The 12,642-nt window shown below is 39.7% G+C and overlaps 1 protein-coding gene across 1 annotated transcript in view; it reads left to right on the top strand.

Moving 5' to 3' along the window:
- Positions 1–12,642, top strand: part of insra (insulin receptor a) — a 58,244-nt gene continuing 45,602 nt past the window's right edge. Inside the window, exon 1 of the mRNA XM_080033895.1 lies at positions 1–1,190. Coding sequence (XP_079890021.1) covers positions 1,085–1,190 — 106 coding nt within the window. The 5' untranslated portion in view covers positions 1–1,084. The remainder of the gene's footprint in view (positions 1,191–12,642) is intronic.

Below are 12,642 nucleotides of genomic sequence, written 5' to 3'. Positions count from 1 at the left end.
TCTACCTCTGTGCGTGGACGAAGAAAAGGAAAAATATATCATAATAACTAGAAAATTTGTATTTCTATCACTCAAGTTACTCGCCTACCTGTGCGAGGGAGCTGCGCGGAGCATGAACACAACTTAAGGCATAGGCTATATATAATTTTTTTCTATTTTCCAAACCAAAAAAGAAGAAAAAGAAAAAGGAGCGGAGTGTTTCTGCCTGAGCCACGTCTGTCAGAGTGAAATCTCTGCACTAATTCAAGAGGATTTGTCGCTTTGGGAACGGGGAAAAACCATATTCGCAAAGAAAAATAAGGCAACTAAAATGTTTTCTTCTTGGTGGAGGACTTGAGGATTTGTCTGTCTTTCTTTTTTCTATTTTTTTATCAATACGAAAGACACGTTAACGTTACGCCACGCATGCCACAACCATCGGGAGTCTGTTGCCAAAAAAGAAAAAAAATATCCCTCTGAATTATGTTATATGTCGCTTTTTCTGAGGTGTCCGTGCATGCGACGTGTCTCTTTATATGGATAATGTGCTCTGCAGCTGAGTGACATTTCTTAAAAGTTAAACTAATTAAAGTGAGTGGGTTAAAACTTCACTCGTGGCCTGGACTGAAGCGGCGGTGGAGCTAGGCTAGCTAGGCTATACGTTAGCATTTGCTCGGACAGCAAATCTTGTTTTCGCTCTTCTTCTTTCTATATAATATATATATATATTCCTCGACATTGACTAACTTTAACTGGGTCAGTTCGTCTAACCAATGCAGTTATAAGACACTCTCGTGTTATGTGGTGGGGCTGGTTTTTGCGATGCTTTTTTGTCTGTGAGGTGGCTAACTTTAGCCACAGCAGCAACAACGTTAGGCTAGCCTGTGTGTTTGACTGAACACGTTGGACTCGTTCCTCCGCCCATCTTCCGGGATGTCTTTTATTTATTTTTGTTTACCTGTTGGCCCACGCCGCAAAACAAAACCAATTTCCTGAAGGTGTTTCTCCTCCTCCCCTACCCCCACCATCAGTTTGAAGCCTGTCCCTCCCCGCTCAAAGGGAACATTATAATTGTGATTTCTTTTGGGACTTGGAATAGTGCTGGATGGTGCGTTATCCCGAGTCAGTGATGTGGCTCCGGACGCTATGTTTTGGTTTTCTTGTGACCGCTGTCTGCGTTATGATGGGCTGTCACCGGGCGAGCGCAGAGGGTGAGTAATATCCATTTATTGTTATCACTTTACACCAAAACAATTCTGGCAACTTCACTAGACTCATCATTGACCTATGATTATAGAGATGTTACCTTATTATGGGCGAATGTGACATTTTGTCCATTCAGAATTCAAAGAATAGAAAAGTAGCCAAATGTAACAATAAATGTAAATTCAGAGATAATAAAAATACTCAATAAGTAGACTATTATTCCCCCATGAAGCTAAACAATAAAACTCATTTTGTAAATCCAATAACAAAAAAGCTATGAAAGCCTTCAACATATGGACTTCTTCTTACTGTTCTGTATAATATGTAGGCTACATTTTCTTTTACACTAAAGAATAAAAAATGTATTCAGCTGTAGGCTATTTGGTTTAGGTGGAGCTTCATTTAAGGACCCGCAAATAAAAAGTATTATCATCATGGGTCAATCTACTGACTTACATACATTAGAAATAATTGTGTGTCAAATATTGCACTATTTTCTGTATTGTGCATGTGCACTGAAATATATATATATATATTTTTTTTATGTATTTCTATCCATGAGTATCATTTAGGAGCCAAATTATTGTGACATTCATCATTATCATTACATACACATTTTGAGGTTTATGCATTAGTTAGTGCAATGCCATTAAATTGACAAATAATACATAAAACATCAACAAACATGCTGGGAATTAGTCATTTAAATGTGCTTGTAAAATGAGCTGTATTTCTTGTACATAAGGTGCTATGCAAATAAAGTATTATCATTATATTAGTGTTGATTTCAGACACTCTGTAAGTCCCTGCTGTAATGTTGCCATTCATATTATCTTGTTTTTTGTTAGTAATGGTGATTTGGCAAAGAGAGGTGAGCAGCAACAGTGGTTTTATAGACATAGTCACTCACAGCATTGAAGGGACAAAGGTTAACACTTATCTGCAATGCGAGTCAGTACACACTGACGGTAAACAAAATGTTTGGTCCCAAATGAGTGACTACACTGAGAGAAATGAAGAGGCATTAATTGGCTGTTATTGTATAAAATGGAAAGCCTTGGCTTTTTGCTGTGGTCAATCAGCGCTAGGGATGGGTATCGAGAACGGATACCAAATTAGTATCAGTTCTTGACTGCTCGGAACAGAAATATTGATAAGCTCGTTGACAAACAATACTGCTATCGATGTTTATTTACATTTGACTTTTTGTAACTTCTTTTTCATTTTTTTTCAGTCATGACTCGCATGGAAATGCTTTAAAAGTGTGGTTCACTTTACTACACAAAAAAATGCAGCATATGTAGTTGTGAAAACTTACAAATACAACATTATAGCTTTAGCAATTTAACTGGTTAATTCTAGAATATTTTCATGTCACATCTTCATTTTTTTGCACTAAATTGTTTAGAGTACAGTAGTATCTATAAGACTTACGATAAGACTTACGATATGTCGGTATTGACCATAAGCAGCAGTATCAGTATTGTTGTTGGTATCAAACAGATCCTAACCATACCCATCCCTAGTCACCGCCGGAATGAAACAGTAAGCCCCCTTTGCAGCTTCCCTTTATTCTCAGCAGCCAATAAACCCGACTGATGAGAATGAATGAAAACATTTACAATCACCCGGAGAGATTTTCACAGTTCTCAAACACCACACTCGCTGTTTTTACTCCATTGGAATCTGCTGTTAAAGCAGATAAAGTGTAGGTTACTGGTGATTTACTGTTTTTTTTTTAATTCTTACTATTTTTTAACTATTATACGAAGGAGAGTGCTTGTCTAAATACACTACATTAGTTTTGATGCTGAAAACTGAAAAAAATAACGTTAGGATTTTTACAAATGCTTTTATAAAGAGTATCCACTAAATTGCTCTAATGTGTTAATCCATTAATTTTTTAAATGTTCTTCTCTTTTATTAAAAAATTGCATCAAGTTTTGTTTGTTACGGTAATCTTGCCCTAAGGATGTACACAGTTAAGCACTTCCTCCCTTGTTCAGTGTAGGAAGTTTGTCCACTGCATGTACACACAGTACATAGCCCCAGGTAGCTTTAAAACCCCATAATACTGAAGTACAAGTTGGATTTTAACGGTGCCTTTTGTCGTGTTATGACTCTTTCACCTTTCGTCAGAGTTTATCGAATGGAGCGATGTCATCAAGCCAGTTTGAGCAAGAATTTTAAGACATAAATCAAAAGCAAGTTGTGTAATTGTGCTGCAGCCCCCTCCTCCCTCCCTCCCACTCCTGTTCAGAGCCGAGAGTAAACCACAGAAGGGGAGAGAGTAACCTGGGCCTCACACTGGCCCATTTCATAAGCCCGACTGACCAGTGTCGGGGTCGGGAAGTCGTCTGAGCTACTTGTTGGTAGCTGTCCAGCTCAGCTTGATGGAAAAATTAACTTATTAATAGAAGCTTTTAGTTAGGATTTAATTCATGTCCATTTAACTGCAAATGTGTCAACGTTTTTGGCAACATTTTCATACTTACAGTTAGCCCCAGTTTAGGCTTCTTATAGAGTAACATTACATAATCTAAACATGCAGGTTTTTTCTCAAGACTACATACCCACTTTGAAAAATGAAGGTTTCTCCAAATCCCCAGAACACTCTCAATCAGTTGCTGCATGATGAAAAAAGATGTTTAATCAGTTTAATAGGTTGCACCACTGCTTCCTAACGAAGAAAAAATATGCCTGTGCTCCATTTGTACAACGTGAAATAAAATATGCTGATAAACCATTTAAATGTATATTGATTTTAGCTTATCTTTTTAAATGTATGGTACTCAGTGTAGATAAGAATGTTCTTGTGTATATGATGCTTTACTTGTTGTCCTACTGCACTGTGAGCTCACCAATGCAGGTTCCTATTCCAAGCGAAGTTTATTGTAATAAAGTTAACTCGACTCAATTCAAAACTTGTATCATCAGTTATATTTGCCCATATAGGTGCTATAAAGGCCCGGACACACCGGCCCGATAATCGCCGTCGTAGAGTCTGGAGGAGGCAGGGACACGAATCTGTTTGGTGTGTGACGTGAAATCGGTCGTCGTAGATGTCGTCGGGCTTCTTTTGGGCGGCGGGCAGTCTTTCAGTTGGAGCAATTTGATTGACGGAGGGCTAGCGACTCAGTGAAGTCCGGAAGTGAGGCGGGTTGCACAAACAGCTAACAACAGCTAGCCATTGTTTCAACTGCATAACTATACTTTTACGAAATATTGAAGCCCCCAACTCTTTGACTTTTCCTAAAATTGTGTTGTGATGCTCTCCCTATGGTTAAATAAAGTCACAATTAAACTGGATTAAAAAAACAGGCATTTATACCTAGAACCGCCACACTGGGTCAATTTGACCCGCACAGGAAAATGGAATATTGTTGAACAGGTTGCTAGGCAACGGCATTGTTTGGGGTACGCGATCTGACAACTGTACGTACGTGCAGTCATTCATAAACACTAGAGATGAAGATAAATACCTAACAACATTAGAGTTACTAAATGAAATGAGTGATGCCAGTCTGATAGCGAGAGATCAGAACTGAATGCTGTCTTCCACACACCGCGGCTCGCAGCTCAACTCATAGACAGCTGAGTGCTGTCTGTGAGCCGGACAGAGAGCGTTGGAGGGATCCTCCGCCTCAAAACATGTCAACGTGGGGAAAAATGAATGAATAATCAATTAGAGCTTACCTAAAAATAAGTTTGCCATGTTTCTGTTTATTGTATTTAGGATTTTAGCTCATTTTGACACTGTTTTGACCTTTTGTTTTCATTGCTATACTTGCGATATTATATCTACTTTCAGTTTCATTACTGAGTCGCCACGAAACGTGATTAGTGTTCTTAAAGATACTTGGATTATAAAACAAGAGGTCCAAAACACAGATGATTATTAAACAAACTAATTTATGACTTTATATCACACTAGAAATGCTTCGGGTCAATTTGACCCGCCTGGCGGTTCTAGGTATAAAGTGTTAATGTGTTTGTTTGTTTCGTTCAGCGAGTGCTCACATGCATCAACCCTTGTTGACTGCTCGACACTCTCGTAAAAAACGAGCAAGAGGGTATCTCTGGTTATAAATAATAACATGGTTAAAAATACATGTTATCGTACAGCAGACAGAATATCTTTTAATTTACATGGTTAGAAGTTTATTTTAAGGGAGTTTTAGTGTTATTTAATGACCGTTTGGGTTGTCCAACCCCACTGGTTATTTATTCATCCATTTAAATTACAATGCTTAGCAATATGAGTTGAATGTAATGGCAGCAAGAGGGACAAACTGAGGTTAACTTCTGGTTCACTGTAGGTCGTTGAGTTGTCAGGTGGTCTGTCTTGTCAGACTGCAGCGTATTGTTGTAATTTGTCAAGAGTGTCAGACAGCGGGGTTCGCCATGATGCCAGCGTCAGCCTGTTCTGGTCGGAGCTAGTCTCCTCAAGGGGAGGAGGGGACGGCAGCAGAGGCAGCAGCAATCGAGCGCCCTTGATTTACGCCAGGTCAGCAATCGTAAGGTGATGAAACGGTCACCCCCTGCAGAACCTCTCCAAAAACACTACATACTAACTGCTGCTGCTGCTGTCTCAAGTACCACAGTCACAAGTATGTTTGACATTGATATAATAGAACGATGTTTGCACTTGTCGCTCTCAACAATGGCTCTCCAAAGCTTGTTGACAGGTTCATGTTGGGAAAATTATACCTGGCTTGAAAATGGAGCAATCTGGCACACCTGCAATCTTTCACTTTGACCACACAGACGTTTGGCAAGTAAAAGCCTTGTCGTGTCAGATCTTTAGCCTTGACACTGTGACCCTGTTAGCAGGAAATGTGCGTGTTATTATGTTGTGCTCACGCTTAAAAGGTAATAATTACCTCACTGCCAACATTGGCAGAGGGAATACTTTGTTTTTGCAATTGGGCTTCTGGTGGAAATTTTAACCACTAAATGATCTTTTGGACCACAGCCAGCTTTCTACAGGATACTCATCAAACAATCCCAAGAGGGAACATGTGGTTTTATAGGCCCTCTCTTTAACTCCATTTAAAGACCGGGGGCCTGAATAACTTTGGTTTCATTTTATTCCCTGGACTGTATTGTATTGTCAGTGGGCTGCACTTGCTGTGTCACCCCTACTAAACAGCTGGAACGTTTATTAACCCACTTTACCCCTGGGACTTCTGACAAAACATTTATAGAACAGACTTTGCTGATGAGGATGACTCATGAGAAATGTTCCCAAGAATGTTGTGTCTCTTTAGAGTTGTAGTAATGTTGCTGTAACATGTTAGAAAGATGATACACTTCTTAATTAGTTGTTATTGCAGCAGAGAGCCTTCCAAAGTGAAGTGATTTAAAGCTGACACATTAAACATTGCCTTGAGCTGAGGCGCCCTTAGCTCAGTTGGTATGCTAAATGTGTGTCAAAAAAGTTTTTAATGGGGGCGCCCTTAGCTCAGTTGGTAGGGCGTCCCCCCCATGGGCCTCGGCCAGCAGCGGACCCGGGTTAGATTCCAGCCCGCGGTCGTTCTCTGCATGTCACTCCCCTCTCTGCCTCATTTCACTTCTGTCTCTCTGCACTATCAAAAAAGCTTAAAAATGCCAAAAAATATCTTTAAAAAAAAAACAGTCTTGAGCTGAAACAATTTTAAGCTTGTTTTTATTGGATGTTACCGTAAAAACAGGAGTATGTTTAACGTCCATTAGTAATCTGTGGCATTATTTTGATGATTTGGAAGAGGCACTGAGATGATGATTTATTGCGAGGTGTTTTCTGTGTTTACGGTTTACCTTAAAACTTATGCATGACTAGGTATTATAACCCTCCTTAAAGTGTGTTACATCACATGTCAGTTTGGACACAGTGAGCACGTATCTCAGTGACCTCGGCATTTTGTGGATCTGCGGTTGAGTTTCAGACGAGGTTTGTAAAACAACAGAACAGCGAAACCTTGAAAAAGGGGAAGTGTTGCAATTAGGGGTGTGCACGTGTACACGTGTAACCGTTTAGTAAATCATAACCGTTTAGGAAAAATCAATAAACGAAAACCGTTTTTTTTTTTTTTTTCTTAAAATTTCAAAGTTTTTAGGGTCAATATCGCTGTAGGGTGCCTTTCCACCCTCACAATACTTGAAAATTTTAGTCCTAAATTTCCATATCCTTTATGCTTCATCATAAATAGTGGACTCTGAAGTTGTGTAAATATATATTTACGGAGCTCCCACACCTATTTTTAGTTAATTATGACCTGTTTTCAGAGGAATGAGTGTAAGATATGTCCACCCTGTCGTGGAAATGTACATTACTGCTAAACATGTTTTTTATTTGAATTTTAAGATGAAAACTACATTTTATAAAAGGTATGATGTCCCTTTCCTAAACAAGGACTTTGTTTGATTTCATATTATAATTATTATTTTTTTAATGTATGTGATCCCTTCGTTTTCAAAGAAACACATACAAGTCGCAACTGGATTTCTTTGATTTGGAAAGTAAATGTGATATTTTGTTAAGTTTTTTTTGTGCACATTATCCCATCCCTCACTTAGCTGTTATACACTAGATTAAATATTATTATATTTTACAGTATGACTGATTTTTAATCTAAAAATGTCAAGATGACAGGGTGGACAATCACATGACTGCGAGCAATTTGTGCAAATTGCAATAATTCAATGTGACCAAATGATAAAGGCAATGATACAGTGAGATCCAACCAGGAATAAGCAATAATATAGAATAATGACCTAGCTTGTGTGTGTGTGTGTGTGTGTGTGTGTGTGTGTGTGTGTGTGTGTGTGTGTGTGTGTGTGTGTGTGTGTGTGTGTGTGTGTGTGTGTGTGTGTGTGTGTGTGTGTGTGTGTGTGTGTGTGTGTGTGTGTGTGTGTGTGTGTGTGTGTGTACCATGGACCTATTATAAGAGGTGTGTAAACGAGCGTAGTTCATGTCAATTGTGTGTTTACAGGCGAACGAACGCGTATGTGTGTGTGTGCGCGCGCGCGCCTACAAGACGGCGGGGGCACGAGGACAATGACGTAACGGTTAACCGTGTACACGAAAAAAAATTTGTCGTGTACACGGTTAGGCATTTTTGTAAACGTTCACACCCCTAGTTGCAATTGCTAGTATAGTGTTTGTGATTCTGCATACTTGAGGCCTGAGTTATCTTGAGTTCTCAATATATGCCATTAGTCTTACTACATGACTTGTACACTCCTCCCATCTACATCTACCGGTACCTTCTTCACAAGATCAGAGGCGTCACTGCCTGTTGATGCTTGCAGCTTGTGGTGAAAGGATTGTTGGTTTGTACATTGGGGCGGTGAGCACAAAGTGAGGCACATACTGCGTAGAGAGAGCTGCCTTCAGCATAGACATGCACAGTATTTGTGTTCACACTAGGATCATCTTGTAACTTGGATGCGGTTCACATCAGGTATTCAAGAAGGTATCCATCTGGATTTATTACGAGGACATGGTGTCATCATTCACATTGCAGTTATTTCCTCTTGCTAGCAACTATCTTGTTTTGTTTGCTAGTTACCTGAATCATTGTACAGAATTGGGTCATGGAAATACGTCTGCTTTCAGATATCAATAAAGTGACATTTTCTACTTGTTGGCAGATATTTTTCAGTCACATGTGATCAAGTTGTGTCGATTTCCATTAGGTTTGGCAGACCATGACTGTGGTCGGATCTCAATGTGAACCAGCCCCCTTTCAAATGTCGCCAAGCGGTCCTGAACACATTCTGATATTAGTGCACACTACATGCTCCATAGTGATTGGCTGCAACTGACAATTATTTTCTTTATATCAAGATAGTTTTCCGAATCAACTGTGTGTTTCGTAAAGAATGTTAGCGCTACCAATCACAATTTGCTAGAACCAAAGGTGTGGTCTTCAGATGTCTTGTTTTGTTCAACCAAAAGTCCAAATTCAGTTTATAGTGAACTGACAGAGAAAACTTAAAAAAAATAACCAAAACAATTATGAAATATTTGTTAGATCTTCTGTTGCTAGATTTTCTGTTGATCAATCATATGGATTTATTGACATTGGCTTATCTTTCCAGCTTTAAAAACAGTTTGAAAATGTTTTGCTTAACCACAGCTATACAAACTCTGATTGTATGCTAATGTGCAAATGGGGCCTTAAAGTAAAAGGATGATGCTTGTTTTATTTTATATTTTAAGGATGACAAACAAAACAACTGCGAGGCCAAAGCCAACAACTTAAACTGCTGACAAGTTTGGTTTGTAAACCGTATTTAAGGAATTTACCACCAAACAAAATTACATTTCAACATTGGCATTGCTTTTTTGTTTCTTTCTGTTTGATTTCCATAGATAGATAGATAGATAGATAGATAGATAGATAGATAGATCGATAGATAGATAGATAGATAGATAAAATAATTCAGTTAAAATCCCCTGGAAAAAGCTATTATGTGGACCTTGAGTTAGAATTGTTTTGTTCAACTAGTATTTCCAAGGTTAGAAAGGAACTTTTGTGCCTCACTTCAATTGATGTTGCCTTCAATTGATGTTGGCTTAAGGCACTTTGATTTGCCTCAGCGATTGAAAAGTTCTATACAAATCAACTTTGCCTTGTTTTGGTCTATTCTTTGGATTTATAACTAAAAATGATCAAATTTAAACTTTAAACTGTCTCCAGCAAGCACTGTTGGTTTTTTCAACAGGTATTTTTCTAGCTCACAGTGTTGTTGAAATGGTAAACTACCATTCCACTCTGTTTTAATTAACCTTAAAAAACTTAATCCGTCTCAGAGCTGCAGGCAGTCAGAGAGTTCTAATTGCATCGGTCAATGGAAATCTGCCCGGCCAGTGACTCTAATCGAGGATTCAAAGCACCGAGGCTGTGATTTTAGTCTTGTCTGGCTCAGACCAGTAGGTGATGTATGGCGAGCTGGAGCTGGCCTAGTAGCCATAGTAACCTTTGTGATGTGTCCTAGTGTTTTTCTCTTTCCCAACAATACAGGGAGCATTTAAATTCTGGCATGCACCTGGTTAGCTTTGCTTGAGTTGTGTCATGTCATCACGGATGGAGCTCTACTCTAAAACAAGAAAAAAAAATTCTCATCTTTTTTTTTTGATTCCTATTTCTGCCAAAGTTTCTGAACTAAGTGTTCACACATGGAGACGTCAGCTCGGCCAGTTCTTTCTCTGCTCTAAAAAGAATTCCTCACTTACACACCAGCGCTGCCATGTTCTAGTTTCCAATGTGAACCACTATCACTGCGGCCGGAGTGTATTAGATTCTCTATTGGGAATGCGGTGCTAAAAATACTGGCCTGGCGGAAAGTGTACACTGATAGCAGCCTGGACTCGCCACCCTGTGATGATTCACCTTCTCCACAGGGTCAGTCGGTACGCTGCAGGCTGATTTAACTGCCACTAAAGAACCACTGTCCCCTTGTATTGTACACCACCGGCGTCTTTTGTTTAAGAAACACTTTTGTTTGAGTGTGTGTGCGGTCTTGTATGAGAACGAGGGAGGCTCTTTCTAGTCGTAAACGTGTTCCCTGATGGATCTACAGCAGGCTACATTTGCTGCTGATTCCTCTGGCACTTATCGTCAGTTTGATAGGAAATGTTTCATTTGGAGGTGGACGTGTTGAAATTACAGGTTTGTGGCATGTCATTCATGCTTACAATTCGGCTTCTACTCCCAAGACCACAAAGAGCACTGCAGATCTAAATGTAGTCTAAAAAGAGAAATGCGCTTCATCATGGGCCAAGTTTCTTTTATTAGCTTGCAGTTTAAACCCATGTTAGGACATTTTGTGTGCACTTTAAACAAGCCTCAGAGTTGCAGGCTGAACTCGAGATAATTGTGGAGTGAGAAAGCTGGTTAAGGACATGGAGTGAAAAGCTTGTTGTCTGGACACTCTGTGAGTGGACATGCTGTGTGTGCGTGTGTCCCCGTGCACCGGTTGTCTTGTGCTGTTATGCAACAGGAGGTGTAAAATGAGCCGCTGCCATAAAGAGGTGCACGCCTAACTGTTACCTCTTCCCCACATGGCTGACCAGTTGGCCTGATGTGCCCAGCTCAATGGTGGGCTGGTCGGTAAACAAATACTGTCATCTCACCAGGCAGCACGCCTCCAGCTGCACCAACCCACCCACCACTTGTGAACTGAAAAAACTGGGCTTGGAATGTCCCACATTGCACCTGCAAAGGAAAACGTCTTTATGAGCACCATTACTTGCGAAACGCTTTGCAATGTCACACAAAGCATGTATGCTTCAGTGTTGGCTAATTTCCAGAAGAGAGAGAGTCGAGGAAATCCTCATTACTGTCGGCTCTCTCCATACAGACCCCCCCCCCCTGAGTGTTATAGCGGTTGACGTATTTTGCACGAGGCGCCAAGTTCACTGTACTTTACTTTTATTTGAAGTTGTAGCACATGTGACAATTAACTTGAAACATTGATTTGAATAATTTAATTTGTTGAATAAAATTAAAACTTTTTTTATCAAGTCAGTATTTGTAATTAGTATATAATTGATAGTTTAAGTCATTTGTCAAAGCAAAAAGATCATAGAGGTGCACCATCTAGCTTCTCAAAAGTCCTCTCATTTACTTACTTTTTCTGTTTTATTTAATGGTGAAATGGATATTAATTCCATTTTGGGCTGTTAATGAATAATAATAATAATAATGGATTGGATTTATATAGCGCTTTTCAAGGCACTCAAAGACGCTTTACAGGGTTCCAGGTTCCATTCATTCACAGTCATACTGGTGGTGGTAAACTACCATAGTAGCTACAGCTGCCCTGGGGCAGACTGACGGAAGTGTGGCTGCCATTCCTACGGCCCCTCCGACCACCACCTTAAACATACAGCAGTCATACACATTCACACCAGGCAAGGTGGGTGAAGTGTCTTGCCCAGGGACACAACAACCATGACACAGGTGGCAGAGCGGGGATCGAACCGCCAACCCTTGGATCATTGGCCAACCCGCTTAACCACCTGAGCCACGGTCGCCCACACTAGGCAACACCTTTGGATCTGACAAATTGTGCTAGGCTTTTTTCACAGTTTCTTAAATGCAATAGACTTGATTGATTTAAAGAATAATTAACGGATAAATAATGGTTAGCCTTTAAATTAATCTTTTGTGCTGATTGTGATAAAGTATCATTTAAATTATTAAGAACCTATAAAATTTGACCCATCTGTGCAGGAGTTAAGGAATTTCTTATTTTGTTGATAGGATCATGTGTCTGGGTGAAGACTGTCAAAGCCACAAATCTACTACTGGTGCAATACGTGACCATGAGCTCTTCAAATCCCCCTAACAGACAATTGTTTTTAATGTATTAGCTAATGTTTTTTATGGTTTTGAGTTACTGAAGCAACTCCACAAATCAACTCGGCGTAACCAAGGATGAGCTCGGCCTCACTGATGACAGCAC

The sequence above is a fragment of the Ammodytes marinus genome, assembly GCF_949987685.1.
Source record: "Ammodytes marinus genome assembly, chromosome: 9".
In the NCBI taxonomy this organism is placed as follows: domain Eukaryota; kingdom Metazoa; phylum Chordata; class Actinopteri; order Uranoscopiformes; family Ammodytidae; genus Ammodytes; species Ammodytes marinus.
This window is presented reverse-complemented; position numbering and strand designations above follow the sequence as displayed.